Source organism: Convolutriloba macropyga, chromosome 7, assembly GCF_964194025.1.
Source record: "Convolutriloba macropyga chromosome 7, txConMacr16.3, whole genome shotgun sequence".
NCBI lineage: Eukaryota > Metazoa > Xenacoelomorpha > Acoela > Convolutidae > Convolutriloba > Convolutriloba macropyga.
In genome coordinates this window covers 54,838,007-54,865,617 of record NC_134474.1, presented here as the reverse complement: position 1 = coordinate 54,865,617, position 27,611 = coordinate 54,838,007, and the positions used below count along the sequence as shown (strand labels likewise).

General features: G+C 33.7%; 1 protein-coding gene across 1 annotated transcript; it reads left to right on the top strand.

Moving 5' to 3' along the window:
• The first annotated feature begins 3,568 nt into the window (after positions 1–3,568).
• On the top strand, positions 3,569–25,972 carry LOC142342375 (uncharacterized). The gene is made up of 4 exons (XM_075393682.1): positions 3,569–3,909; positions 13,315–13,829; positions 14,702–14,909; positions 25,799–25,972. Exons 1-4 carry the CDS (start codon positions 3,816–3,818, stop codon positions 25,822–25,824), a joined length of 843 nt encoding a protein of 280 aa, XP_075249797.1. The 5' UTR covers positions 3,569–3,815; the 3' UTR covers positions 25,825–25,972.
• Positions 25,973–27,611: the final 1,639 nt, after the last annotated feature.

Genomic DNA, 27,611 nt, shown 5'->3' with positions numbered 1-27,611 from the left:
GATTGTTAACACATTTGTGATGCTTTTTGTTACTCTTTCGTCTTTTTTGTGCAAAGGTGCAGTTTTTGTTCTAATTTTAGAGGGCAACAAATGATAAAAACAAAAAGAGCGACCTGATACCTGATTCATGGCAACACACCACCACTAAGTAAAGTGCTTGATGATTAGAAAGTTCAATCAGCTGGAAAAACATGATTGTCAGTAGCATTGAACAAATCAAAAGTTTTCTACATAAAATTTCTTTTGATAGACCCAATTCTTCAGTATGTGTGTTTCGTTAGGTACCTTGACATCGCACAAAATGGTATGAAAAACTTTTTTAAAGAAACTTAGTTTGCGATGAGTACCAATTCCTTCTTCAACTAACGGATTTGATTGCATCAGATCGAATTGATCCACATTACCCCAAAAATGCAAAAATCTGCAGCTTTTTTGTGAGGATGTCATGAAGTCACATCTGTTTGTTTGGTAAGTATATTAAGAAAAATTGTCTTCAAGGTGACCACAAACGTTGTTTGACGTGTTCATATGCTATCTGGTTAGCGAAACAAAAATCTTTTGTTTGATTGATTGAAATACAACTGGAAATCCTATTTCTACTACCACAAAAAAAGTCAGTCTATATCTTTTATTTGGAAGTTCCCCATTTGCGTTTCTGGCGCACAGCAAACACTGTTCACTGTTTTAAATTGTAATTAAAACAGTTTTACGGGATTGTTAACACATTTGTGATGATTTTGTTACTCATTCGACTTTTTTTTGCAAAGGTGCAGTTTTTGTGCTAATTTTAGAGGGCAACAAATGATAAAAACAAAAAGAGCGACCTGATACCTGATTCATGACAACAAACCACCACTAAGTAACGTGCTTGATGATTAGAAAGTTCAATCAGCTGGAAAAACATGATTGTCAGTAGCATTGAACAGATCAAAACTTTCTACATAAAATTTCTATTGATAGACCCAATTCTTCAGTATGTGTGATTCGTTAGGTACCTTGACATCGCACAATATGGTATGAAAAACTCTTTTACAGAAACTTAGTTTGCGATGAGTAACAATTGCTTCTTCAACTAACGTATTTGATTCCATCAGATCGAATTGATCCACATTACCCCAAAAAAGCAAAAATCTGCAGCTTTTTTGTGAGGATGTCATGAAGTCTCATCTGTTTGTTTGGTAAGTATATTGAGAAAAATTGTCTTCAAGGTGACCACAAACGTTGTTTGACGTGCTCATATGCTACCTAGTTAGCGAAAGAAAAATCTTTTGTTTGACTGATTGAAATACAACTGGAAATCCTATTTGTACTACCACAAAAAAAGTCAGTCTATATCTTTTATTTGGAAGTTCCCCATTTGTGTTTCTGGCGCACAGAAAACACTGTTCACTGTTTTAAATTGTAATTAAAACAGTTTTACGGGATTGTTAACACATTTGTGATGCTTTTTCTTATTCATTCGACTTTTTTGTGCAAAGGTGCAGTTTTTGTGCTAATTTTAGAGGGCAACAAAAGATAAAAACAAAAAGAGCGACCTGACACCTGATTCATGACAACAAACCACCACTAAGTAAAGTGCTTGATGATTAGAAAATTCAATCAGCTGGAAAAAACATAATTGTCAGTAGCATTGAACAGATCAAAACTTTCTACATAAAATTTCTTTTGATAGACCCAATTCTTCAGTATGTGTGTTTCGTTAGGTACCTTGACATCGCACAAAATGGTATGAAAAACTCTTTTACAGAAACCTAGTTTGCGATGAGTACCAATTGCTTCTTCAACTAACGTATTTGATTCCATCAGATCGAATTGATCCACATTACCCCAAAAAAGCAAAAATCTGCAGCTTTTTTGTGAGGATGTCATGAAATCGCATCTGCTTTTTTGGTAAGTATATTAGGAAAGAATTTCTTTAAGGTGACCACAAATAACCGCGGATTTTTTAAATTGAGAGGCAGAAAAATTTTGAATGTTGGCCTTGCTGACAAACAGCAATACTTTTTATGAAGCTCATTTCGTGTTTTAAAGTTTTTTTGCGGTGAAACCTCTCTTTCTGTTGTGTTTTTCGACAGGGTGGAAAACACAGGCTTTTTTGGGTGCTTTAACCAAAAAAAGATGAAACGCGTATCTGGTAAGGATCTTGCAAGTGTCTTACCAGATAACCGTTGCAATCTTGCGTCTTAGCAGATAACCGTTATTTGCAAGACTCTTACAAGATCTTAGCAGATAACCGTTTTTCGCAAGAATCTTGCAAGATCTTAGCAGATAACCGTCCCAGTTCGTCTAGGGAATCAGAACGCTTGTCGGCTAAATTGCTCATTTTTGACCTGTCGGCTAAACGCCCTGTCGGCCAATTTTCCTAGCACCGTCGTAATCATATGCGTGCCATAATATTTCTTGACTGATTTCTGGTTTTAGACATAGCTCACTTTGATCAAACAAATTCAGGTGGCCAAATAATTAATTCTCTTCATCACTCAATTTTGCCAGACTTTGGTGATAGAGGTAATTGTATCTGATTAATATGTTGAGAGTTGGGCATTTTGACAGTGGGTTATTGAAATTTAGCTTACCACTGATATTCAATCATCACAGTTGAGTAGTTTTGGAATCATGTCTGTTCTCTTCATTTCTGGCACACCTGTTTTTTTTTAGCTCTTAATGCCTCTCAGCAGTTGTTATACGTGTTGCGAACGTTTGAGGGAAGACGGGAGCTGAAAATGTTTTTGCTTGTTTTCCTAATGATGTTGCAGTACCTTCGGCAAAACACTAGAACTTTCAATCTCATTTTTAGTCACTATAAGACAGTCCGAGTTGGATAATCGTTTCGAATGAAAAATCTCAGCGGTTCTTCATTCAAATTGACATTTCAAGGTTCATTTAACGTGAAAAGTGTAACTGAAGACCTGCCAAATTCCACCCAAAACCAATAAAATTAGTTTTCGCATTCAAGGCGTTTCTTAAGGCAACAGTGCTGACAATGAATCGGTTGAGCTGTTTAGACCGATATCGAGTTAGGAAGATTTAACTTTTATGATATCCGCTAATCTAAGGAAATATCACTAAGTCATGGAAAATATTGCTGGTTATAATTGAAATTGATCGAGTTGTAAACTTGGACAAACAAATTTTTTCGAAAAGCTCACAATTTCGTTTAAAATTACATCAAATTATTTAATTAATAGTAATATGTTAATTAGTATTTATGTTTAGTTTATAGTCGAAAACTGCTAATTGCTTTTTCCTAAACTCTTCATTTTTAATGCAATGTCTGATCTTCCGTCACGTGACCCAACATTTATGTTCTTTCGACAAACTGGTACTATCGTGAATTAAAACCAAAAAAAGTTGCTGAACTATTTGAAAAAAAACAATTAAAATTAGAAAATTGTTGCGGTTGCAATTCAGATAATTTTTAGACTATTTAGAACTTTGATCTTTTCACATCACATAAATTCAAAAGGGCAATCTAGTTGAAGCATTGAACAAAAGACTTGATACACTTAATGCATGAACCGCACAGAGCCCTTAAATGCATAAAAAGTTTTTGTGTGAAATATGAAACCAATTGGGAATACTTGAACTGTGTCAAATGAAGTCTGCCTCAATTAAACAAATGAATCCCATGGTTAAATGCCGACAGATAACAAAGACGCCGAACTGAAGTTAAATGGAAACACAAGGAGTGTATAATCAATTTAGGATCAAAAAATCTCGGCCTTAGCAATCCCTTCGCTCTCTAAAACCCATATTTGAAAAACGAAAACTTTTAAAAGTTGTGCATCAGCTTGGTTAAAAATTGTTCAGTTGAGATGAATCAGAAATTTTTGGAAATGATTTGCCTGCTCGTGCCTGCATTTTGTGTCCTCCTGGCCTTGACCGAGGGAAATCCTTTCGCACGCGAAGGTAAGCATGAAATCACCACACGGTTATTCGTTATCCAGAAGTAATCAAAGATGCGAAGCCGAGTTGCTGATTACCGTCTAGAGGGCGATAGCAACCGTCTCATGTGATATTTTCTTTAATCAACTCTTGTAGCGATAAATCTTACCGGCCCAGGGGAGCCTGTGGCATAAGGGATTTTGCGCGGGACTGCTGGATACAAGTCCCAAATGGGTCAGATTTACGAAATAACTTATTATTTATAGGACCAGAGCGTAAAAATATAACAAATTCCAACCAGTATCTGACAATTAGATGACATATGGTACCCTTTTCTGTGATCTTCGACATTAATAAAATCCCCTCCAAGATTATAGCCGCCCCCACAACGATATTATATTCATAGCAATTGAGGGGCTATTTATTATATGAGCACTAAATTGAGGGGGTCTATATTGAAAAGAAACGAAGTTTTTGCTAAGTTAGGTCAGAAAAAAAACAAAACATTCAATGGATGTAGAATCTTATACAACACATACTGATTAACTACTAACTATATATGTTTTACTGAATTAACATTATTTCAATAATTTGGGCCTGCCGTCATTTTTGGCGTCTGATAATTTGTACCCTCAGTTCTCCAAGTTATTATTACATCGGCAAAAATGGAATTTTTTATCGTGATAAAAAAGGATAAAACTCAGCGCATTAGAGGTAAAGTGGTTGATTAAAAAATGCCAAATTACTCAAATCACTGACTCCATTATGTGATTGTAATATTAACAATTAACCAAGGAATAACGATCGGAGCAGGTCACCTGACTCTTGGTGAGTAAAAGAGTTAACTAAAACACCTGCAAGCTTGGAGGTAGCTAGGGAAGGCGTAGTCAGTTAGGATACACAACCAGCGAAATTCCAGGTGTCAAAAAGTAGCTCCAATTTTCTTACTTTTTTCCGCTCTGAGACCAAACAAAATGCAATCCGTTAAACGGAAAAACAATGTCTAGAAGCAATTGTTCGTCTGGCTTCAACATATCAGCTGAATATTAATAGTAAGAACAAAAAGATTTTCATTATTTCAGCCTAACTATAGACCTCAAACTGGATAATTTGATAGAGAATTCTCCCACCAATTGTGATCTATCCCTTCTCAATCCATGTCGTATTTAGTTTTTATCAAGCACTAGTGTTGTAATTAGGGTCTATCGAAAAAAATTCCATCACATCAGAACTAAAATCTGGTGCGACCAGTGGAGCTCAAGCTTACGACCATAAGATTATAGGAACTACTCAAGGGAAAGATCATACGATCAAAATGATTCTCAGAAGCTGTATTGTGACTAAGCTGATCCCAGAGAAGAGTATAAAAGTAACCGTTCTGATATGTATTTCAGGGATAACAATACCGAACGTAATTCAAAGAAAGTTGAGGTCAGAGACAATGAAGACAAAGGTTTCTCTGTAGACAAGAAACAGATTTAGTCGATTAAAACTATAGAATTCTCCAGTGCAAAATAACAGAACAACCATTTTTTATTAATTTGTTTGTTTACGCTTTCAAAGACTGTAATAAACATAACGGATTAGAATCACCAGTTTCTCGATAACACCGAAGCTACGTTTTCCTTAACAATCACGAATTTCATACATAAAATAAAATTCACATATCGATGTTATACTAATTTCAGTTAACGGTGCAAGATTTTAATTGTTAGGTTGAATTCCTTTTCCAAAATCCTTTGACATTTATGGAGAATTTTACACCGAATCAAAAACTTAAGTTTCAGAGAAAAATTGATTTGAATTCAACATCCTTGGAATGCTGTTTTTTACTTTTAAAATACAATGTTTTTTAAAATACAATCAATCGAAGTCACAAGTCGAACAATGAACTTTAAGTTCCATCTGACTATTTCAATAGCTCTCAAAATTTCGAATAAAGTTACCCAATTTTATGTAAAATTGAGACATTTATAATAAAGAGAGCTTTCGCTCATTTTGTAAGAAGAGGAGCTAATCATAAAACATGTGGCAGGAATGATTAAAACACTACCAAAAGTGCTGAAGAACTGAAGGCATTTATGACATCTGGGAATAATCAAACATTTATTACAAGTCTTAGTTCGCTCAAGATTCCGCTAAAAATCTCCTTGAACTTAGTAAATCGTTTTTCGATTTTATAAAAACTGAAGCTGCTTTTCAAATCACAGATAATGCTGGCATTTAAATTTGAGAAATTAAAAATACTAAGAGGTTTCGATCATTTTGCAGGAAAAGAAAGGAGTTACCAGCAACATTAAACAAACCTTGTGATTGTTGGTTGAGTAAAAATAAACAAATTTTCTTCAGAACCTATTTCAATCAGATCTTCCATGTGACTGAAACGATTGAAAAAAATTTGTTGAGTTTTTAAAATCAACAAGTAGTCGAAAAGATCAAACAAATTAGGGGGAAACTCAGAAAAGAACACAAAAAGCGTTTGATGAACACCAGTTAGAAGTGGACTCTATTCAAGATTTAAAAGACTTAATACCAATAGCAACGTTAGAAATTTTAATTCAATTTTCTCAAATACAACACGAAAAACTGGAATTTTTTTAGAAAACGAGACCGCAAAATTTACAAAAACTGGATACTGGCCACGCAGAATTTAACGATGAACCGCTACTAGGTCGACCAAAATTTTTGCCTTAGACGTCCACTCTCAACACAAGTAAGACATTCAAAAATCAAACAAAAATCAAAGCAAATCTTTCAAGTACAATTTTTAACAAAATTGAACCTACGTAAACAAAGATCATCTTGAGTATCGTTACACTAATAAAAAAAACTAGAAAATTTATTAAAACAGAGCCGTAAAATCAAAAAATGGTCGAGAAATAGGAGACAATATTGAAATGGGATTGCCGTTTTTCTGTCCTATAGTTATCATCCTTATAGTGAAACTGGTAACAAAGTCCACACATCTAAACTCAATGAGTGACTTGAACAGATACATAGGACCTCTATGTCCAATAGGTTCACTACTAACTAAACAAGTTCTGCTAACACAGATCACACACCCCTACTGTCTCAATGAGGACGTAGAACAAAATTGGAGCATCAATTTTTTGTCACAAATCCAAACATTAAAAAATCTCAAAGACAAATAGCAATTAAAACATTAGAATAGATTCAAAAACATTTTTGACAAATCAAACAACGAGGGAGCAAAAGTTCCATCTGAATATTTCAATAGCTCTCAAAATTTCAAATCAAAATTACCCAATTTTATGTAAAATTGAGACATTTTTAATAAAGAGAGCTTCCGCTCATTTTGTAAGAAGAGGAGCTAATCATAAAACATGTGGCAGGAACGATTAAAACACTACCAAAAGTGTTGAAGAACTGAAGGCCTTTATGACATCTGGGAATAATCAAACATTTATTGCAAGTCTTAGTTCGCTCTAGATTCCGTTAAAAATCGCCTTGAACTTAGTAAATCGTTTTACGATTTTATAAAAATTGAAGCTGCTTTTCAAATCACAGATAATGCTGGCAATTAAATTTGAGAAATTTAAAAAGAAGAGGTTTCGATCATTTTGCAGGAAAAGAAAGGAGTTACCAGCAACATTAAACAAACCTTTTGATTGTCGAGTAAATATAAAAAAATTTTCATCAGAACCTATTTCAATCAGATCTTCCGTGTGACTGAAACGATTGAAAAAAAATTTGTTGAGTTTTTAATATCAACAAGTAGTCGAAAAGATCAAACAAATTAGGGGGAAACTCAGAAAAGAACACAAAAAGCGTTTGATGAACACCAGTTAGAAGTGGACTCTATTCAAGATTTAAAAGACTTATTACCAATAGCAACGTTAGAAATTTAGATTAAATTTTCTCAAATACAACACGAAAAACTGGAATTTTTTTTAGAAAACGAGACCGCAGAATTTACAAAAACTGGATACTGGCCACGCAGAATTTAACGATGAACCGCTACTAGGTTGACCAAAATTTTCGCCTTAGACGTCCACTCTCAACACAAGAAGGACATTCAAAAATCAAAGCAAATCTTTCAAGTATAATTTCTAACAAAATTGAACCTACGTAAACAAAGATCATCTTGAGTATCGTTACACTAATAACAAAAACTAGAAAATTTATTAAAACAGAGCCGTAAAATCAAAAAATGGTCGAGAAATAGGAGAAAATATTGAAATGGGATTGCCGTTTTTCTGTCCTATAGTTATCATCCTTATAGGAAGCATAGTGAAACTGGTAACAAACTCCACACACCTAAACTCAATGAGTGACGTGAACAGATACATAGGACTTCTATATCCAGTAGGCTCACTACTAACTAAACAAGTTCTGCTAACACAGATCACACACCCTTACTGCCTCAAAAAGGACGTAGAACAAAATTAGAGCATCAATTTTTTGTCACAAATCCAAACACTAAAAAATCTCAAAGACAAATACCAATTAAAACATTAGAATAGATTCAAAAACATTTTTGACAAATCAAACAACGAGGGAGGAAAAGAAGTTTGTATTACACTATTCTGAAACAAACGTTTCAGGGAGCCAACCATTTGAGTTTTGAAAAAACTTTTAATTTTTTCAAACAAACTATAAACCTAGCGGTCGAATTTTTTCAACTTCCGACATCTCAGGATTCTTCCTAAAAGAAAATGTCATAAGCCACTATCGTAGCAAGGTTCCTCTAAAAGAACCAATTCTAAGCGATTTGTCATTGACGTTTGATGTTAATTAAAACAAAAAAATGAGCAGTTTGAATGAAGTTCTGCAAGAGCTGGCAAAGCTTAGCTGAATTTTGTATGGTTGCCAGATTTAGAAACAGATGTCATGAGACTTGAGAAAGAAATTCAGGCAAGCAAAGCAAGCTGTAACCAAATAGGAAGTTTTTGCCTAGCAGCAATAGTTTGCTAGAAAAACGAAATTTCAAATGGAAAAGAGCTTTTTGAAAAACTATCAAATTTTTCTAGACATGCGTTAACCATAACACTATTAAGCGAGGAACAATTCAATGACCTAGTTATTCAAACTTTTATACAACTAATTGATTCAGAAGAAAGGGATAAGAATTAACAATGAAGAACCTTGAGAGCATACTTGAACAACTTTTAAAAACATTGCTCGCTTGGAAACATTTTATGAATTAAACGGGCAACTGAGGATCAGAATCAGCGCGTCATTATTTCTCTTCCTAATTGCAGCTCACTAGAATCAGGAAAATTGTCGAACTTGCGCACCGAGATTCAGTCTCTGGGCTACAGAAAAAGAGAAAATTTTGTCAAGCATCAAACACTTTTTCTAATGGCCCGGTTTGTACAAATGGTTTTCTCACCTAATTGCCAGTTGTTTAGACTGTTAAAAATTAAACAAAACGCAGTGACTTAAACGAAGCAACACTAGAAAAATGGAGAGAAATTATACCAATCCCCATTTTATACTGTACATATAGATCTAAAGTTCTCACAAATCCAACTTCAAACAGAAAAAAAACAAGGTTTTGTAGTAAATGATTCCTTTTTTCGCTATATTCAAGTGTATGCAGTTTCATCAACATCAGCGAGACAATATCAGCTCTTGAAAAGGTTTCTTACTTTTTATAGTATCTCATCTCCTAAAAACCCTATACGTGAAATATATCCACTGGTCAATATTCACTTAAAAACCAGTTCAGCATACAGCTCCTTCCTCTTTTAAAATGGATAGGAATAATTAAATAGATTTAATGGATGTTAAACCCTATGTTAAATGGAATAACTCGACCCGTGGACCTGGAGAAACTGATCTACCCCCTGTCGAGTGCAATAGATTTGAAATTGACTTTCTGCTTAATCTGCTATTCTAGATATCCCTTGGTGTTCAAATTAGTCGGCTATAATGTTGACATTTCTTCGCAACAACTCGTGATTTGTTTGTGTTTTCTTGGGGGAGTGTGTTGGATTTGATATAGTTTGCAATTTCAAAGCATTTTGAAGCAATTTCTTTACGTGTTGGTGGGAGGGGGGCTTTAACTGTTATGAGGGACAGTGATGCGATTTAAATTTTTGTTCCGACCCCTCTTGAGGGGGGGGGGAGGAACTATATACTATATACTCAAATGGGTTTTTTTTTGTTCAGACAATTTTGGCCGATCATATATTCATCGTAGGGAAATGTGAGTGGTATCATTAAAAAGCTCGTCCAGCGTAGAATTCGAAACTAAATTTTTTTTGAGTTGTTATGAGTTATCCAGGATTGAAGTTTTGTGTGAAAACAAAACTTTGGCTTGATTTTGTTCACTTTTAGTGTAATTTTTCTTCAAATTAAGATTTTTTTTATTAAAATATTAATTCAAAATTACATTTCATGCCAAAAAATGAGTACAATTTTGAGTTCCTAATAGAAGAAAGGCGATAAAAAAGATTATTTCTGGTTCCAGAGGATTGTTTACTAGATAAAATTTGAATTCTATTTTAGAGCTCTTTTTTAGAAAACTTTTCATATTTTGTTTTCTTGGGTCACCTAGAGACTGGTCATTTTTCATATCTAGGTTCCGTTAATGAAAAACTTGATTTACAATCGATTGAGGCCCAATGAACAAAAAAAATTGTTTTCAAGGAATCGCTCGTGTTTTTTGTTTGGCTTCGACTCAGTGTTTTTGTAATTCTAAATGTAATTTTGGTTTTCTTTTTGAAGTTTTACTAAACTTCTTGTGCCTATGGCATAGTCTCTTCAGCAAACATCGCAATAGTTTTCGTAGTGAGCATTAATTGAACCTTTAAATTCTTAAAGTCTTAAAAGCCATTAAATGAGCTAATGGCTTTTAAGACTTCAAAAAAATTTTCGAGAAATTTTTTTAACATTAACCAATGTTAAGTTTTTATCGTCAATTGTGAGTCAATCTCAGTAAGGACAGGACCCCTTCTTTCTATTGCCACCAAAATTGATCTGCTTAGCGGTTTTATCTTCTAACTGTTTGTTATATAAGTTCAAAGCATAAATATTTTTAAAATTCTTATAAAGTTTTTGGATATTTTCTTTTTATCCACCTGAAAATTTATCACATTATCCTGATATTCATACCTCCCATTGCCCTAGAAAAGATTTTTAATGGATCATGGACGAAACATTTACAGAAAAGCTTATGAATTAAATGGCTTTGACACTTTCTTCTCGTACTTTTCTACTGATTTTTTGGTTTTTGTCTGTGTTTGTTGTTGCTTCCATAGTCGTAAGACTTATTGCTATATCATATTGATCACCTATGCGTTACAGATACTCCTGTTTTTCCATTGAAACATATGCTTCATCTGAGCGCATTTATTAACTTCCGTTTAAAGCTATTGAAATTAATGGCTGTTAAGAATATAAAAGTAATTTTTGGTAATTTTTTTGAAAGTTAACCGATCGTAAATTCTTTTTGTGAATTGTAAGTCACTCTCAGTAACAAACGGACCCCTTCTTTTCTAAATCAATCAGAATTAATCTAAATAGCTGTTTTTTCTTCTAACTATTGGTGTTATGATTTCGATGCAAGAGTTTTCATACTTTTTTTTTAATTTTTGTACATTTTTCGTAATTTTGGTTCCCTTTGGATCTTGACACATTATTCCAATACTGATAGTTGCTCTAGTTTAGTGTTGGCGCTCATTAGATCATATATAAAGTGGTCAGAGAAAAACTGACTGTTTAAATGGCTTTAACATTTTCTTCCCGCTTTTTCTACTTAATTTTTGGTTTTTGACTGTATTTGTTGTTAACTTCATAATGAATGACTCACTGTAATGTCCTAATGGTGACTTGTCAATTACAAACATCCTTGTTGTCGTATCAAGGCGACACTTAGCGTATTTATTAGCTTCCGTTTAAAGCTGTCGAATTCAATGGCACTGATAAAGTGGTTTTCTCAAAAATTTCATGGTATTAATGTACTTGTTCAGGTTTGTTGATTTGTTAAGAGTCAATTTGCTAGGAAGAAAAATCTCATTGCTTTTAAAAGGTTTTATTAAAGTATATAAAAATATTTTTTGAAAAGTTCTTTTTTCAATGGCTTCGACACTTTTCTCGCTCATTTTTTTTTGAATTTGCTGCATTTGCTTTTTTTATTCTTTTGGTAGCCGCAAATTGCTGACCGGTCCCATAAATCTTTAAATGAGGATTGAATGTATGATTTTACACCAAGCAGACGACTTATTGCGGTTAGTCTTAAAGTTTATGATATTATACATTTTTAAGCTTTTTTAGGATTTTTGAATTTTTTCAGTTTTTGTCATCCGTTTCGTCAATTTGTAACTTATTTCATCATTGAGAGGTCCCTTACAATTCCGTGTTTTTTATAATATAACATGTTTACTAATATTATGACCTAACTGATGTTTTGTTTGTTTTAAAATATACGTTTTAATAAAATGTTTTTAGGAGTCGTGCATTTTTCTTTCCTTTTCTTTTCCTTTAGCACAATCGCGTAATAACAGATCCCAATGATTTTCAAATGCGGTACAGTTGAACAATTTTATGGATTCAGTATAATTTTAGCTGAATTATTATAAATATAAAATGAAATAAAATTACATAAAATTCAGATAATAGGTAATGATTTTAATGGCTTCACTAATTTTTGTTTTCGCAATGTTTGTAGTTTGTTGTTCCTAATTTTTTGAGTTTTTCTCCATCTTTAGTCCGTTCCTATGGCTTAATCTAACCAAAGACGGGTCCTGTTTGTTTTATGTGAATTATTAGTAAATTTATCAAGAATAATTTCATTAAAAGCTAATTATTTTTAGGACTTGTTTTAGGACTTTAAGATATTTGGTTTAAAAATGTTGATCGATTTTTGAATTTCGCCTCATTATTTCTTTTTTTGTCGACTTGTTACCTAGTCTCATTATAGAAAAATTCCAACTGATGTGTATTTAGAAAAAAAGTAAGTTTGTGTAGTTAGGGTTTTGTCTGATTGCAATTTGACGTTGTTACTAGGTGCTTTTAAATTAGGATATTGAGTTTTTGCCGTAAATTGTTTTGTTTTTGCTTTTTTTGTTGTTGTTTTTTGTCTTAGTCTTTTCAATGGTAAATCTCGTTGTAATGGGGCATGGTATTATAGAATTCAATTGATAGTTTGGTTGTCTAACCTTTTTTTCATACTCAAACATCTATTTTTGATTATCACTTTGCAAAAGAAAGTCAAAAGACAGTTAAGTCAAAGATATAGATTAGCGGGGGTCGGAACATCATGTACAAACGCACATTAACGAGCCTCCTTGTTAATTTTGTTGTAAATTTCAGTTCTACGCTTAGGTCTTTTGTGGTACGACACTAATCTTTGTAGAATGCTAAATTGCGACTGTAGAAATATAAGACGGCCTATAATATATATGATCTCCAAATTCTCTTAAATATTGGAACAATTATAGGTTATGTACTTTTGCCTGATAGAATCTGTCAATGTGAGGAGACAATCGTCCAATGAGAGTGTCGACAACTCTGAGATTAGCAGCCTCATCAATGAAATCTCCAATATGATCGGGAATGGAGAAGTTGAGATCGAGGGATCTGAAGCTGAAGATGGAAATGATGACCTAAATACCGGTTCCCAGGCTACACCTGTAACCTCGACGCAAGAACCAGCTTCGGGGGACATTAACTATAATCAAGGGACTCCATTGACTACCATCCACCAAGCAACATACAAAGCTTATCATAAACCAGCATTCGCCACATCCTATCATCAACCGGCCATCTCAACCTCATATTACCAGCCAGCGGTGACCGCAACCTACCACCACTCTCCAGCACCCTTTCAATTCACTCATTTCCCAGCAGCACTCCCAACTGGATTTGGATACCAATCAATACCCTATGGATACAAGATGGTGGAACCCGATCCGGCTGCTACCCACGTCAAGTACCAGAACGGAGATGCAAAACCAGCGGCACCCGCATCAAAAACGGTAACTAAAAAGAATCATGTCGTCATCACCCAGGTTGAACTCATCATAGCAAAATTTAGCCTCTTTTTAAGCGTCACTGAAAAATCACAGAGAACGCACAGATCTTAAACTCACAGATACAAAAAAATTTAAACTCCACAAGTGGAGTAAAGTTTCTTTGGAACTTTTAAAAAAATAAAACTGAAAACTCTAAAAGAGCTTTGAAACCTCCAAAATTTCCCAATAAATGGAACTTCTGCAGAGACGGCAGTGTAATAAAGAAAGGAGAAATTCATGTCCCATTTACTATATATTTCAAATATCAAGTCAAACATTTTTATTAACCCATAAGTTTGCGGTATACCCAATGGGTAGGAAGAACATTAAGCTGGGTTAAGCCTAATCAACATTGTCACCTTGTTATATAAACTCCTCAATATAGTCATTTTCATTTACCAAGTCAAACATTTTTTAGTAATAGCATTTGTTTACTAAAAAAACAGGTGAAATGTTTTTTCGCACGGAAAAAGGTTTGTCATAGTCTGTTATGAGACTGGACTAGTGGTTGATAAAGCTACGCTCTATACCTCAGACTGAATTCCCGGATCGAAACAGTTTTTGGTGAGATCATCTTTGAACATACACTGAGGCGTTTTGCTCTTTGCAGCGTGCAAGAAAAAAACGAGCAAATCTAAGTCTGGACAATAATTCTGACCAGAATCTATTTGGGTCTTGGATGTTCTGATCAGAATTCATTTTGTTCTGAGATGATCTAATCAGAATTCATTATGTCCAGGAACGATTTAATCCACAGAAAATAATAGGTTTTGGTAATTATATCTCCATCATCGAACAGAAAAGTTCCTACTGTAATTGCAAAAATATGTTCTTAGAGAGCTGAACTTCCCAAGAACGTGCACATAAATGTGGATGCAAAGCTTGACTTTAAGAACGTTCCAGACCTCCCAGTTGCTCTTATGCCAGCTCCTGCTAATGTTGCTACAACTGCTGTCCCACTTGTTTCTGCCACAACTGCGGCCGCACAAGTGGCTAACGGGACAACAGCATCGGCAGCATCCGCATCAACAACAGCTTCTACAGGTACTAATTTTAATCATGGTAATTAAACTGACTTGGCTCTCGACATAAGAGAGTGACTTTGCTCACTAATAACAGTCAATTACACAAATATGATCAATTAACTGGATATAGAATTCAGAAATTAGTAATTTAAGTTATGAAATGGAAGTTAACCTTTTCTGGTAATAATGCATTGGTGATTTCTCAACAAAATATAATGGGTCATTTGTTCGCATGAAAACTTTCAGTTGGTTTATTAATGACGTACTTGTTCACACCCAAGCGAGCTTGACAATTGCATCAAAAGATTAAAAATTAGAATCTTACAAAACATTTTAAATCTATGTGGCATTCTTTCGTTTATTGGATTGATCAGGGCATGACAAAAAATTGCAGATACTTTTTGATTTCGAATTGGAAAAAATCAGGAAACGATTTAAATATGGTTTTTAAAATTCGATAGATAATCAAATTTTATCCGTAGTGTGAAATAATATGAAAAATACAGTTTTATAAGAACTTTACCCCAGAATGTTATTGAAGGTGACGTTAAAATTATGTGCTGAGTGCTGTTGGAAAAAATAGGAGAAGAAAGATCAAATCGTTTTATGGATCAATATAACATCCTTTTTCCTGACAACTGAGGTTTGTACCGTTTGATTCCTTCTGTTGGCTTAAATGATCTTTTAAAGTTTTAAACAGAACAGTACTCCAAAAATCGCTTCCCGCATTTTTTTCTTTTTCAAAATCAAATTGTCGTCAGAAACAAATCATTTAATCTTATGTTTACATTTTTATTAAAGTTACTTCTCGAATTTTTCATTTTTTTTTTTACATTTATCAAGTTTTACCTATACATTACTTTTTTCCCGATAACAATCGACCAAAAATTCTTTGCCCCTTGAAAACTTAAAATAAGTTGAATTGGTCAAATGCACTCAACTCATCCTTTTTACTTTTTTAAAGAAAAGAATTGTTATTGGCAGGAAATGAAAAACATATGTCAATTTTAATAGAAAAAAATTGTTTCCAGGGGCTACTTCAATGAAAATCATACTCATGCTTTATATTCAAATGAAAAAAGAGAAGAATTGTTTCTGTTCCTCATTTGATAACAAAAACAAAATCTGTCCTCTAAAAATTTTCCCCATTTTTAGAAAATTTCAAAAAAACTTAACTAACTGTCAAATTAACTTTTTTGTTTTTTATCAAACCACCCGTCTAACTGACATTATTGAGATATGCAAACGATTTTCCGCTGTTGTAGGCATACATCTACGTTCATTCTCGTCAAAAGTGTAAGTAAGTTCTAAAAGTAAAAATGATCAATTGGACAGAAAAAAAGTAAACTTAATTGGTGAACAAGGAGGCTCGGTAATGTGCGACCGCACATAAGTTTCCGACCCCGCTCATCCACAATTTTGGCATAATTGTCTACCGAATGAGGAAGTGATACAAAAACTCAAAATTTATTTTGGAACTCAGAGAAACCAAAGAAAACCCAAAAAACCAATTTTTTTGCAAAAAAAATAATGTATAATCGAAAACATAGCTCCCAAAGCAAATAACTTAGTGGAGTAAAAAATGATGCACTAGATTGACGAGATGTGCCATATTTTGGCCCTTAAAACTACGTTAAGTAGAGCTTTTTCCAAACACCAATAATGTTATATGCGGCTTTTTTTCTGATGAGACAAGGTAACAATTAGACAAAAAAGAAAAAAGCGCAAAATAAGTAATAGTTTTCATTTTTTTCTCGGAATAAAATTACTTATAAAGCTATGGAAGCCATTAATAACAAAAAAAAGAATTAATCAAGTTTGTGTTTTTCGTCCAAACGAAGCTCTTGAGACCTGCAATTATCCAGAATATGTCTTGGATCTACAAAAAGAACGTCAAGTTTGACAAAAATCAATCAATTTAATTTTGTGAAAAACCGCCGGAGTCGAAGACAGTAAGCTCATAACAAGTTTTTTCAAAATATTAGATCTTATGACACCAATCGTTTTTGACACTTTCTTTGACATCAATAATGTCATATTTGACCGGTAAATAAAGGAACTAGGTAACAAAAAGACAATAAAAAGATAAAAATTGCGAAGCTAGAAAGTTTTTTATTTAGGAAAACAATTGGTATCAAAATCATGAAAGCCATCAACTATCTAAAAACATCAAAAACTCGGCTCCTCTATTTTTCCATGAAAACTCAATGAAAGTTTTCATTAAACAGAACAGACAAAACTTAAAAAATCAACTAAATTCTTCAAGAGGAAGTGTCCAAGCCGTTAAAACGATGATCTATATCTTTCAAGACTTTTTCATTTGTTCAATTGCATTTTTTTTGAACGGCAATACTGTGAAAGGAGAAGGGTCTGTAATTTGATAATGTGATAAAACTATAAAACGTGAAAAATGGGCAACTAACTAAATTTAAAATAGAAAACTGATATCTACTAATATTAAATCCCGATAACAATAACTCAAGGCTGAGAACTGCAGTAGATATTAATTTTTAAATCAGTAGAAAGAAGAAGCATTCTTTCTTTGCTGAGACTAAGCTACAAATTGAACAAATACGGAAAAAATTAGGGGAAAAGTTCTTTAAGCCATTCTTTTTTTTTTTAAAAATTCAATTATTTTTAAAGGTCAGAACGACCATCAGCTTTCATACAAAAAAAGTAAATCCACTGGCTTGGAGCTTCTTAGGATTTGAATGAAGCTCCTCCTGAGCTTTGATTTGAATGTTCTGTTCTTTAATTAATATAAAAAACTCTTTTTTTATAAAAAAAAATGACCGATTGATTACAATCCGAACTCTTTTCGGATTGTATTAGTCCAAGATTGTTGAAATCTAGCCCCTCTTATGGTTTTCGTCCATAAAGATTACCTAATTGTCCGAGTGTTATAGATAAAGACAATTTGTTATTTTACAACTAAAAAAAACGCTAAATTCTGCAGGTTTGACAATCAACGAGAAAAGTTTGCAAAAAACGGCAAAGTTTCAATTACTGGGCACTCTCAACAGAAGTTGAAGTAGGAATCTTTCCGAGTCTAAAAATTGTATTAAGGTTTTTTTGGGATTGTAACTCCGACAAATTTAATCAAAAGGGTCTAAAGAAGCTTATTTCGTATTGTTATTTACAAAAAAAGCTGAATTTTTAAATATAAATCAAAAATTTTGAAAAAAAATTTAAATTACAATCATTAATAATACTATTCTGTCTTGAAAAATAAAATCAACAACACTATTCTTAAAAATTTTAACAACTTTTAGCAAAATTAACAAAAATTTAGGCAAAAATTCCTGAAAATGTGAATAAAGAACTGAATTCAAGCTACTTTTCTCAGAAGTTGAAACCTCGATAACTCCCTGTAGAAAACGAAAATAGAAAAAATCTTTTAGGTCCTTATTCTACAATGGAGAAGCTTTCTAATGATAACAGTCTCAACTCTCTAAGATAAATATATCGATCGGCGAAAATTGTCTGAACAAAAAAAAAACATAGCAGGACAATTCCTGACGTACAATTCAAAAAATCTTCATTGACTAAATAGAAAACTAGACCTAAAACGGACTGTGAATGGAATGGGAAAACCATATTGAAAAAAAATCGCATCCAAAAAATCGAAAAAACAGTGAAAATCAAAGTGAAATTGCCGCATTTGAACGAAAAACCACTAACGAGAAAGCGAATTTTTTTCAAACGCCTTTTTCTCACTCTACTTTAATTTTAAAGCAAAAACAATTCAAGCCGCAAACACACTCGCTTTTTCGTTCCACTACCTGTTTCGGCGTGACCAAAATGACTACTCCAATTTTACTTCAAAAATCATGAAAATGTGTGAACAGATCTTTAAAAAAAATAGCAGGACAAGTCCTGTCGTACAATTCAAAGAATTTTCATTGACTAGAGAAAAAACTTGACCAAGAACGAACTATGAGTGAATTGGGAAAATCATTTCTACAAAAACGTCAAAAAGAAAAAAAAACAGAAAATCAGTGTCGAAATTCCGCATGTGCGCAAAAAACCACTCTCGAGAAATGAAATTTTGGTTCAAACAAAAAACTAGGCGTAGAATGAACATTGATACATTGGAAAACCATTTAGAAAGAAATTCGATCAAAAAATTGAAAAAAACAGTAAAAATCAAAGTGAAATTGCCGTATGCGAACAAAAATCCACCACGAGAGAACGAATTTTTGTGTTCAAACATCGTTTTCTCACTCTACTTTAATTTTAGAGCAGAAAAAATTCACGCCGCAAACACACTCGCTTTTTCGTACCACTTCCTCCTCTTTCGGCGTCACCAAAATCACTACTCCAATTTGACTTCAAAAATCATGAAATTGTGTGAACAGATCTTTAAAAAAAATAGCAGGACAAGTCCTGTCGTGCAGTTCAAAGAATTTTCATTGATTAAAGAAAAAACTTGACCTAGAACGAACTATGAGTGAATTGGGAAAATCATTTCTACAAATACGTCAAAAAAGAAAACAAAACAGAAAATCAATATCGAAATGCCGCATGTGCGAAAAAAAACCACTATCGAGAAATGAAATTTTGGTTCGAACAAAAAACTAGGCGTAGAATGAACATTGATACATTGGAAAACCATTTAGAAAAAAAATTCAATCAAAAAATTGAAAGAAAACAGTAAAAATCAAAGTGAAATTGCCGTATGCGAACAAAAATCCACCAGCGAGAGAACGAATTTTTGTGTTCAAACATCGTTTTCTCACTCTACATTAATTTTAGAGCAGAAAAAATTCACGCCGCAAACACACTCGCTTTTTCGTACCACTTCCTCCTCTTTTGGCGTCACCAAAATCACTACTCCAATTTGACTTCAAAAATCATGAAAATGTGTGAACAGATCTTTAAAAAAATAGCAGGACAAGTCCTGTCGTGCAGTTCAAAGAATTTTCATTGACTAAAAAAAAACTTGACCTAGAACGAACTATGAGTGAATTGGGAAAATCATTTCTACAAATACGTCAAAAAAGAAAACAAAACAGAAAATCAATATCGAAATGCCGCATGTGCGAAAAAAAAACCACTATCGAGAAATGAAATTTTGGTTCAAACAAAAACTAGGCGTAGAATGAACATTGATACATTGGAAAACCATTTAGATACAAAATTCGATCAAAAATTTGAAAAAAAATAGTAAAAATCAAAATGAAATTGTCGTATGTGAACAAAAAATGCACCAGCGAGAAAACGAATTTTTGTGTTCAAACATCGTTTTCTCTCTCTACTTTATTTTTAGAGCAGAAAAAATTCACGCCGCAAACACATTCGCTTTTTCGTTCAACTTCCTCTTTCGGCGTGACCAAAATGAATACTTCAATTTGACTTCAAAAATCATGAAAATGTGTGAACAGATCTTTAAAAAAATAGCAGGACAAGTCCTGTCGTAAATTTCAAAGAATTTTCATTGACTAAAGAAAAAACTTGACCTAGAACGAACTATGAGTGAATTGGGAAAGTCATTTCTACAAAAACGTCAAAAAGAAAAAAAAACAGAAAATCAGTGTCGAAATTCTGCATGTGCGCAAAAAACCACTCTCGAGAAATGAAATTTTGGTTAAAACAAAAAACTAGGCGTAGAATGAACATTGATACATTGGAAAACCAATTAGATACAAAATTCGTTCAAAAATTTGAAAAAAACAGTAAAAATCAAAATGAAATTGTCGTATGTGAACAAAAAATGCACCAGCGAGAAAACGAATTTTTGTGTTCAAACATCGTTTTCTCTCTCTACTTTATTTTTATAGCAGAAAAATTTCACGCCGCAAACACATTCGCTTTTTCGTTCCACTTCCTCTTTCGGCGTGACCAAAATGACTACTTCAATTTGACTTCAAAAATCATGAAAATGTGTGAACAGATCTTTAAAAAAAATAGCAGGACAAGTCCTGTCGTACAATTCAAAGAATTTTCATTGACTAAAGAAAAAACTTGACCTAGAACGAACTATGAGTGAATTGGGAAAGTCATTTCTACAAAAACGTCAAAAAAACAGAAAATCAGTGTCGAAATGCCGCATGTGCGCAAAAAACCACTGTCGAGAAATGAAATTTTGGTTCAAACAAAAAACTAGGCGTAGAATGAACACTGGTACATTGGAAAACCATTTAGAAAAGAATTCGATCAAAAAATTGAAAAAAAACAGTAAAATTCAAAGTGAAATTGCCGTATGTGAACAAAAAAACCACCAACGAGAAAAAGAATTTTTGTGTTCAAACATCGTTTTCTCACTCTACTGTAAAATTAGAGCGCAAAAATTTCACGCCGCAAAACCACTCGCTTTTTCGCTCCAATTCCTGTTTCGGCGTGACCAAAATCACTACTCCAAATTGACATCCAAAATCATCAAAATTTGTGAACAGATCTTAAAAAAAGTCAGCGCCCCAATACAATTCAAATTCTTTGAATGGTAAAAAACCCCATTTTAGTATATAGTTCACCCCCCTCAAGAGGGGTCGAAACAATAATTGCATAAATCTATCAAAGTTTACAAATTGCCTATTGAAACAGCATGTGCTGATTATCACTTTCCCAATAACTCAGCTCTTTCGAAAATACGGTATCTCAGCTAACCGTAAGTAATTTTCAACTCGAAAAAAAAACAGGTGTTAGATTAAATGCATTGATATGTCTGCAAATGTTGAAAAATTATTGGTTAAAACTCCAGGCAAGGAAAACGCAGAAACTAAATACAATAGACACTAAATATGGGGTTAAAATTTCAATGAAGGATTATGTGGATATTTCAAAGCGCAATTAAATTTTTCCAATCGAGGAAAATGCTGACCAATAAGTCTGGCTTTGAAAAATTTTAACTTAATTTTGCTTGCTCTAACTAATTTCCAACCTTGCTGGCTTGCTTTTAGCCATGAATTTGTTGCCCCAAAAAAGTGACAGGTGAGAGTTTATAAAAAATTCATTTTTAAACCAAAATTGGCAAACATGCCTTTTCTGCTGTTTGATTACATAAAACAGTATTTCTTCTTTTGCTCAGACAGCCGGGTTTCTTTTGTTAACGTAGGTTTTACAGGAGGGACAAGCTTTTACCGAACAATGAGAAGTAAACAGCTGAAATTAGTCATCTGACACTTTGACTACGTGAAAGAATGGATCGAGGAATGCAAACTAAAATTTGTTTAGTTCTCGTATGCTAGTAGCGAAGACGGCAGCTAAATACCCCCGTGTATAGTCATGAAACAGAAAATAGAATTATAAAAGAACGCGAATTCGAACGTTTTACATCAACATTTTCATTATGAACAAGATTGATTAGATTCGTTTCGTTATTAAGACGACCACAAAGTTCTAATTATCTCCAGCAACTAGTACCAAATTGGAATTTCTCTAGCTCTCCGTCCAAAAATTCTATTTATTCTAATACTGGAATTTAAGTATTGTTACACTTAAATCCATCAGGTTTTTCACATGCAAGACACAAAAGTATTGGGTTGTTGAAAAAAATTCTTAACAGTTTTCTTGGGATTGATTGCTTACAACTAGAAAAATGGACAGTTATGTCCCAGAGGCAAACGCATTTGTTCTGTTCAGTCAAAACAATACCCAAATTTCCGTCTGATCGATACTCACATTTGGGTAAGGTCGGTATAGATCCCCATTTCTACAATCCAAGTCGGTCTGTCAATACCTGCCTTGGGTCACGGACTACATTCTGGACAACGAAGAGTTCTTAATCATAATCGACACTTATCACATAAATTACCAACCAAAACAGCAAAACCGACAATGACCTAGAGTTGCCAACAAAAACCAACAAAACCGACAAAAACTGACCAAAAAGGACGCTTTCTTAATTAATGAGCACTCTCAACAGAAGTTGAAGTAGGAATCTTTCCGAGTCTACAAAGATTGTATTAAGGTTTTTTGGGGTTGTAACTCCGACAAATTTAATCAAAAGGGACTAAAAAAGCTTATTTTGTGCTGTTTTTTATATAAAAAAGCTGAATTTTTAAATATTAATAAAAAAATTTTGAAAAAAAATAAATTACAATCATTAATAATAATATTCTGTCTTTAAAAATAAAATCAACAACACTATTTTTCAAAAATTTAACAAATTTTAGCAAAATTAACGAAAAATTAGGCAAAAATTCTGGAAAATGTGAATAAAGAACGGAATTCAACCTATTTTTCTCAGAAGTTTAAATCTCGATAACTCCCTGTAAAAAACGAAAATATAAAAAATCTTTTAGGTGCTTCTTCTACGCTGGACAAGCTTTCTAATGATAAGAGTCTCAACTCTCCAAGATAAATATATCGATCGGCGAAAATTCTCTGAACAAAAAAAAACATAGCAGGACAATTCCTGACGTACAATTCAAAAAATTTTCATGGACTAAATAGAAAACTAGGTCTAGAACGGACTATGAATGGAATGGGAAAACCATATTGAAAAAATATCGTATCAAAAAAATCGAAAAAAAGTGAAAATCAAAATGAAATTGCTGCATGTGAACAAAAAACCACGAGCCAGAAAGCGATTTTTTTTCAAACACCATTTTCTCACTCTACTTTTATTTTAAAGCAAAAAAAAAATTCACGCCGCAAACACACTCGCTTTTTCGTTCCACTTCCTCTCTCGGCGTGACCAAAATCACTACTCCAATTTGACTTCAAAAATCATGAAAATGTGTGAACAGATCTTTAAAAAAAATAGCAGGACAAGTCCTGTCGTACAATTCAAAGAATTTTCATTGACTAGAGAAAACTCGACCTAGAACGAACTATGAGTGAATTGGGAAAATCATTTCTACAAAAACGTCAAAAAGAAAAAAAACAGAAAATCAGTGTCGAAATTCTGCATGTGCGCAAAAAACCACTCTCGAGAAATGAAATTTTGGTTCAAACAAAAAACTAGGCGTAGAATGAACATTGATACATTGGAAAACCATTTAGAAAGAAATTCGATCAAAAAATTGAAAAAAACAGTAAAAATCAAAGTGAAATTGCCGTATGTGAACAAAAAAACCGAATATTTGTGTTCAAACATCGTGTTCTGACTCTACTATAAAATTAGAGCGCAAAAATTTCACGCCGCAAAACCACTCGCTTTTTCGCTCCACTTCCTGTTTCGGCATGACCAAAATCACTACTCCAAATTGACATCCAAAATCATGAAAATGTGTGAACAGATCTTAAAAAAAGTCAGCGCTCCAATACAATTCAAATTCTTTGAATGGTAAAAAACCCCATTTGAGTATATAGTTCCTCTCCCCTCAAGAGGGGTCGAAACAATAATTGCATAAATCTATCAAAGTTTACAAACTGCCTATTAAAACAGTATGTGCTGATTATCACTTTCCCAATAACTCAGCTCTTTCGAAATTACGGTATCTCAACTAACCATAAGTAATTTTTAACTCGAAACAAAAAAAACAGGTGTTAGATTAAATGCATTGATTTGTCTGCAAATGTTGTAAAATTATTGGTTAAAACTCCAGGCAAGGAAAACGCAGAAACTAAATACAATAGACACTAAATATGGGGTTAAAATTTCAATGAAGGTTTATGTGGATATTTCAAAGCGCAATTAAATTTTTCCAATCGAGGAAAATGCTGACCAATAAGTCTGGCTTTGAAAAATTTTAATTTAATTTTGCTTGCTCTAACAAATTTCCAACCTTGCGGGCTTGCTTCAAACCATAAATATGTTGCCCCAAAAAGTGACAAGTGAGAGTTTATGTACTCGCCAAAAAATCTTTTCTTAGTGATGTTCATCTTTCCATTTAGAATTTTTTTCAAACCAAAATTGGCAAACATGCATTTTCTGTTGTTTGATTACAAAAAAATAGTATTGCTTCTTTTGGCCAGACAGCCGGGTTTCTTTTCTTAATGTACGTTTTACAGAGGTGACAAGTTTTTACCGAACAATGAGAAGTAACAGCTGAAATTAGTCAGCTGTCAATTTGACTACGTGAAAGAATGGATCGAGGAATGCAAACTAAAATTTGTTTAGTTCTCGTATGCTAGTAGCGAAGACGGCAACTTAATACCCCAAGTTTTTTGCTCAAATGTATAGTCATGAAACAGAAAATAAAAATATAAAAGACGGCAAAATCGAACGTTTCACATCAACATTTTCATTATGAACAGGAATGATTAGATTCGTTTCGTTATTAAGACGAAAGTTCTAATTATCTCCAGCAACTAGTACCAAATTGCAATTTTTCTAGCTCTCCGTCCAAAAATTCTATTCCATTACTTGGAATTTAAGTATTGTTACTCAAGTTTTTTCACACGCAAGACATAAAAGTATTGGGTTGTTGAAAAAAATTGTTAACAGTTTTCTTGGGATTGATTGCTTACAACTAGAAAAATGGACAATTTTGTCCAAGATGCAAAAGTATTTGTTCTGTTTAGTCAAGCCAATACCCACATTTCCGTCTGATCGATACCCACATTTGGGTAAGGTCGGTTTACCTTCTCCCCTTTTCTGCAATCCAAGTCGGTCTGTCATTACCTGCCTTGGGTCAATACACTTCATTCTGGACAACCGAGAGTTCTTAATCATAATCGACACTTATCACATAAATTACCAACCAAAACAGCAAAAACGACAATGACCTAGAGATCTTACAAAAAAAAAACCAACAAAACCGACAAAAACCGGCCAAAAAGGACGCTTTCTTCCCTCGGTTGTGTCGTTTTTTTCCAGCGCACAGATGCGAGTTCATTTTGAATATAAATATCATGTTGGAGGAAAACCAAAATTTATACAGTTAAAATCTAATAACTTAAGTCAAAATAGAAAAAATGTATTAAAAACCTGTCACCGTCTATAACGGAGTTAATATACACTAGCTATAGATAGTGTTGATCCCGGTACAATTCAATTACCTATATATTATCTTCAAATAGGTTCAACGACCAGCAGTGCCCCATGATCTGACGAATCCAGAGCACTATATCAATGGAATACTGACAGAATGATCATTAACAGCTGACTGGTGCAATCTATCAGACACTGCTCAAGAAAAATTCTATGACGAATAGTTGGTGTTATGGAAGATGGAGCATCAGGGTTTAAAATCATTAATTGTTTGATGTTGCAAATTCAAATTTCAAATAGTTTCTAAAGTTTTTTGGATTTAGGTCAAACAGTAGCTTTGGACAATAAAACTTTAGAAAGGAAGGCAAAATCGAGAGTTATTTGGTATTTTTGTTTGCACCTATGCATTATGTGTTATAAGTAAAGGTCTCTTCAGCATTTTCTTGGGCAACGAAGGGCAGAGAGATTGTGTAATTACAAATTAGTATAACCGTTGATTTATCGCCATATCTTACAATGAAAGGCTATGTATTAAGATTTTTTTAGATGTCCCAGGTTGAGGTCCCAGACGGAAAGTCGATATGTCCAGACCCAGATGAACGCACGACGGGGGTGTCGTGCGTTCAAATTTACATGGTCTGGAAACAAGGAAAAACGCACGAAAGTCTGGACATGAACGCACGAATAGTCTGGTGAACGCACGAAAGTCTGGTGAACGCACGAAAGTCTGGACATGAACGCACGAAAGTCTGGTGAACGCACGAAAGTCTGGAGCCCACTTTAGCCACAGTTGGTGATAAAATTAAAAATTCGGACTGACCGAACTAATTTGGTCGAGTTTTTACCTAGTTCCGAAAATGATCTGAACTTTTCCTATCATTGAACATTGTTTTGGTGACCAAATCGTCAATTTTAGTCCAATTGAGCTCATTATTGGTTTGCAGGCTCCAATTTAGCCATAATTGGGGATGAAATAAAAAAAATGGACTGAGCAAACCATTTTGGACAAGTTCTCAATTACTTCTGAAAAAGTATCCGCGCTCGATGAGGCTTAACTTTTTCGATCACCGAACATTGTTTTGGACACCAAATCGTTAATTTTAGTCCAATTGTGCTCAATTTTGGTGGGTATGCTCCACTTTAGCCACAGTTGGTGATAAAATTAAAAATTCGGACTGACCGAACTAATTTGGTCGAGTTTTTACCTAGTTCCGAAAAGGATCTGAACTTTTCCTATCACCGAACATTGTTTTGGTGACCAAATCGTCAATTTTAGTCCAATTGTGCTCATTTTTGGTGTGCAGGCTCCAATTTAGCCATAAATGGGGATGAAATAAAAAAATGGACTGAGCAAACCATTTTGGACAAGTTCTCAGTTACTTCTGAAAAAGTATCCGCTCTCGATGAGGCTTAACTTTTTCGATCACCGAACATTGTTTTGGACACGAAATCGTCAATTTTAGTCCAATTGTGCTCATTTTCAGTTCCAATTGCATCCAACTGATGACATGAACGAACTAAAATTTGATGAACGCACACGAAAGTCTGGACATGAACGCACGAAAGTCTGGTGAACGCACGAATGTCTGATGAACGCACAAAAATCTGATGAACGCATTAAAGTCTGGACATGAACGCACGAAAGTCTGGTGAACGCACGAAAGTCTGGTGAACGCACGAAAGTCTGGACATGAACGCACGAAAGTCTGGTGAACGCACGAAAGTCTGGACATAAACGCACGAAAGTCTGGTGAACGCACGAAAGTCTGGTAAACGCACGAAAGTCTGTCGAACGCACGAAAATCTGGACATGAACGCACGAAAGTCTGGACATGAACGCACGAAAGTCTGGTGAACGCACGAAAGTCTGGACATGAACGCACAAAAGTCTGGTGAACGCAC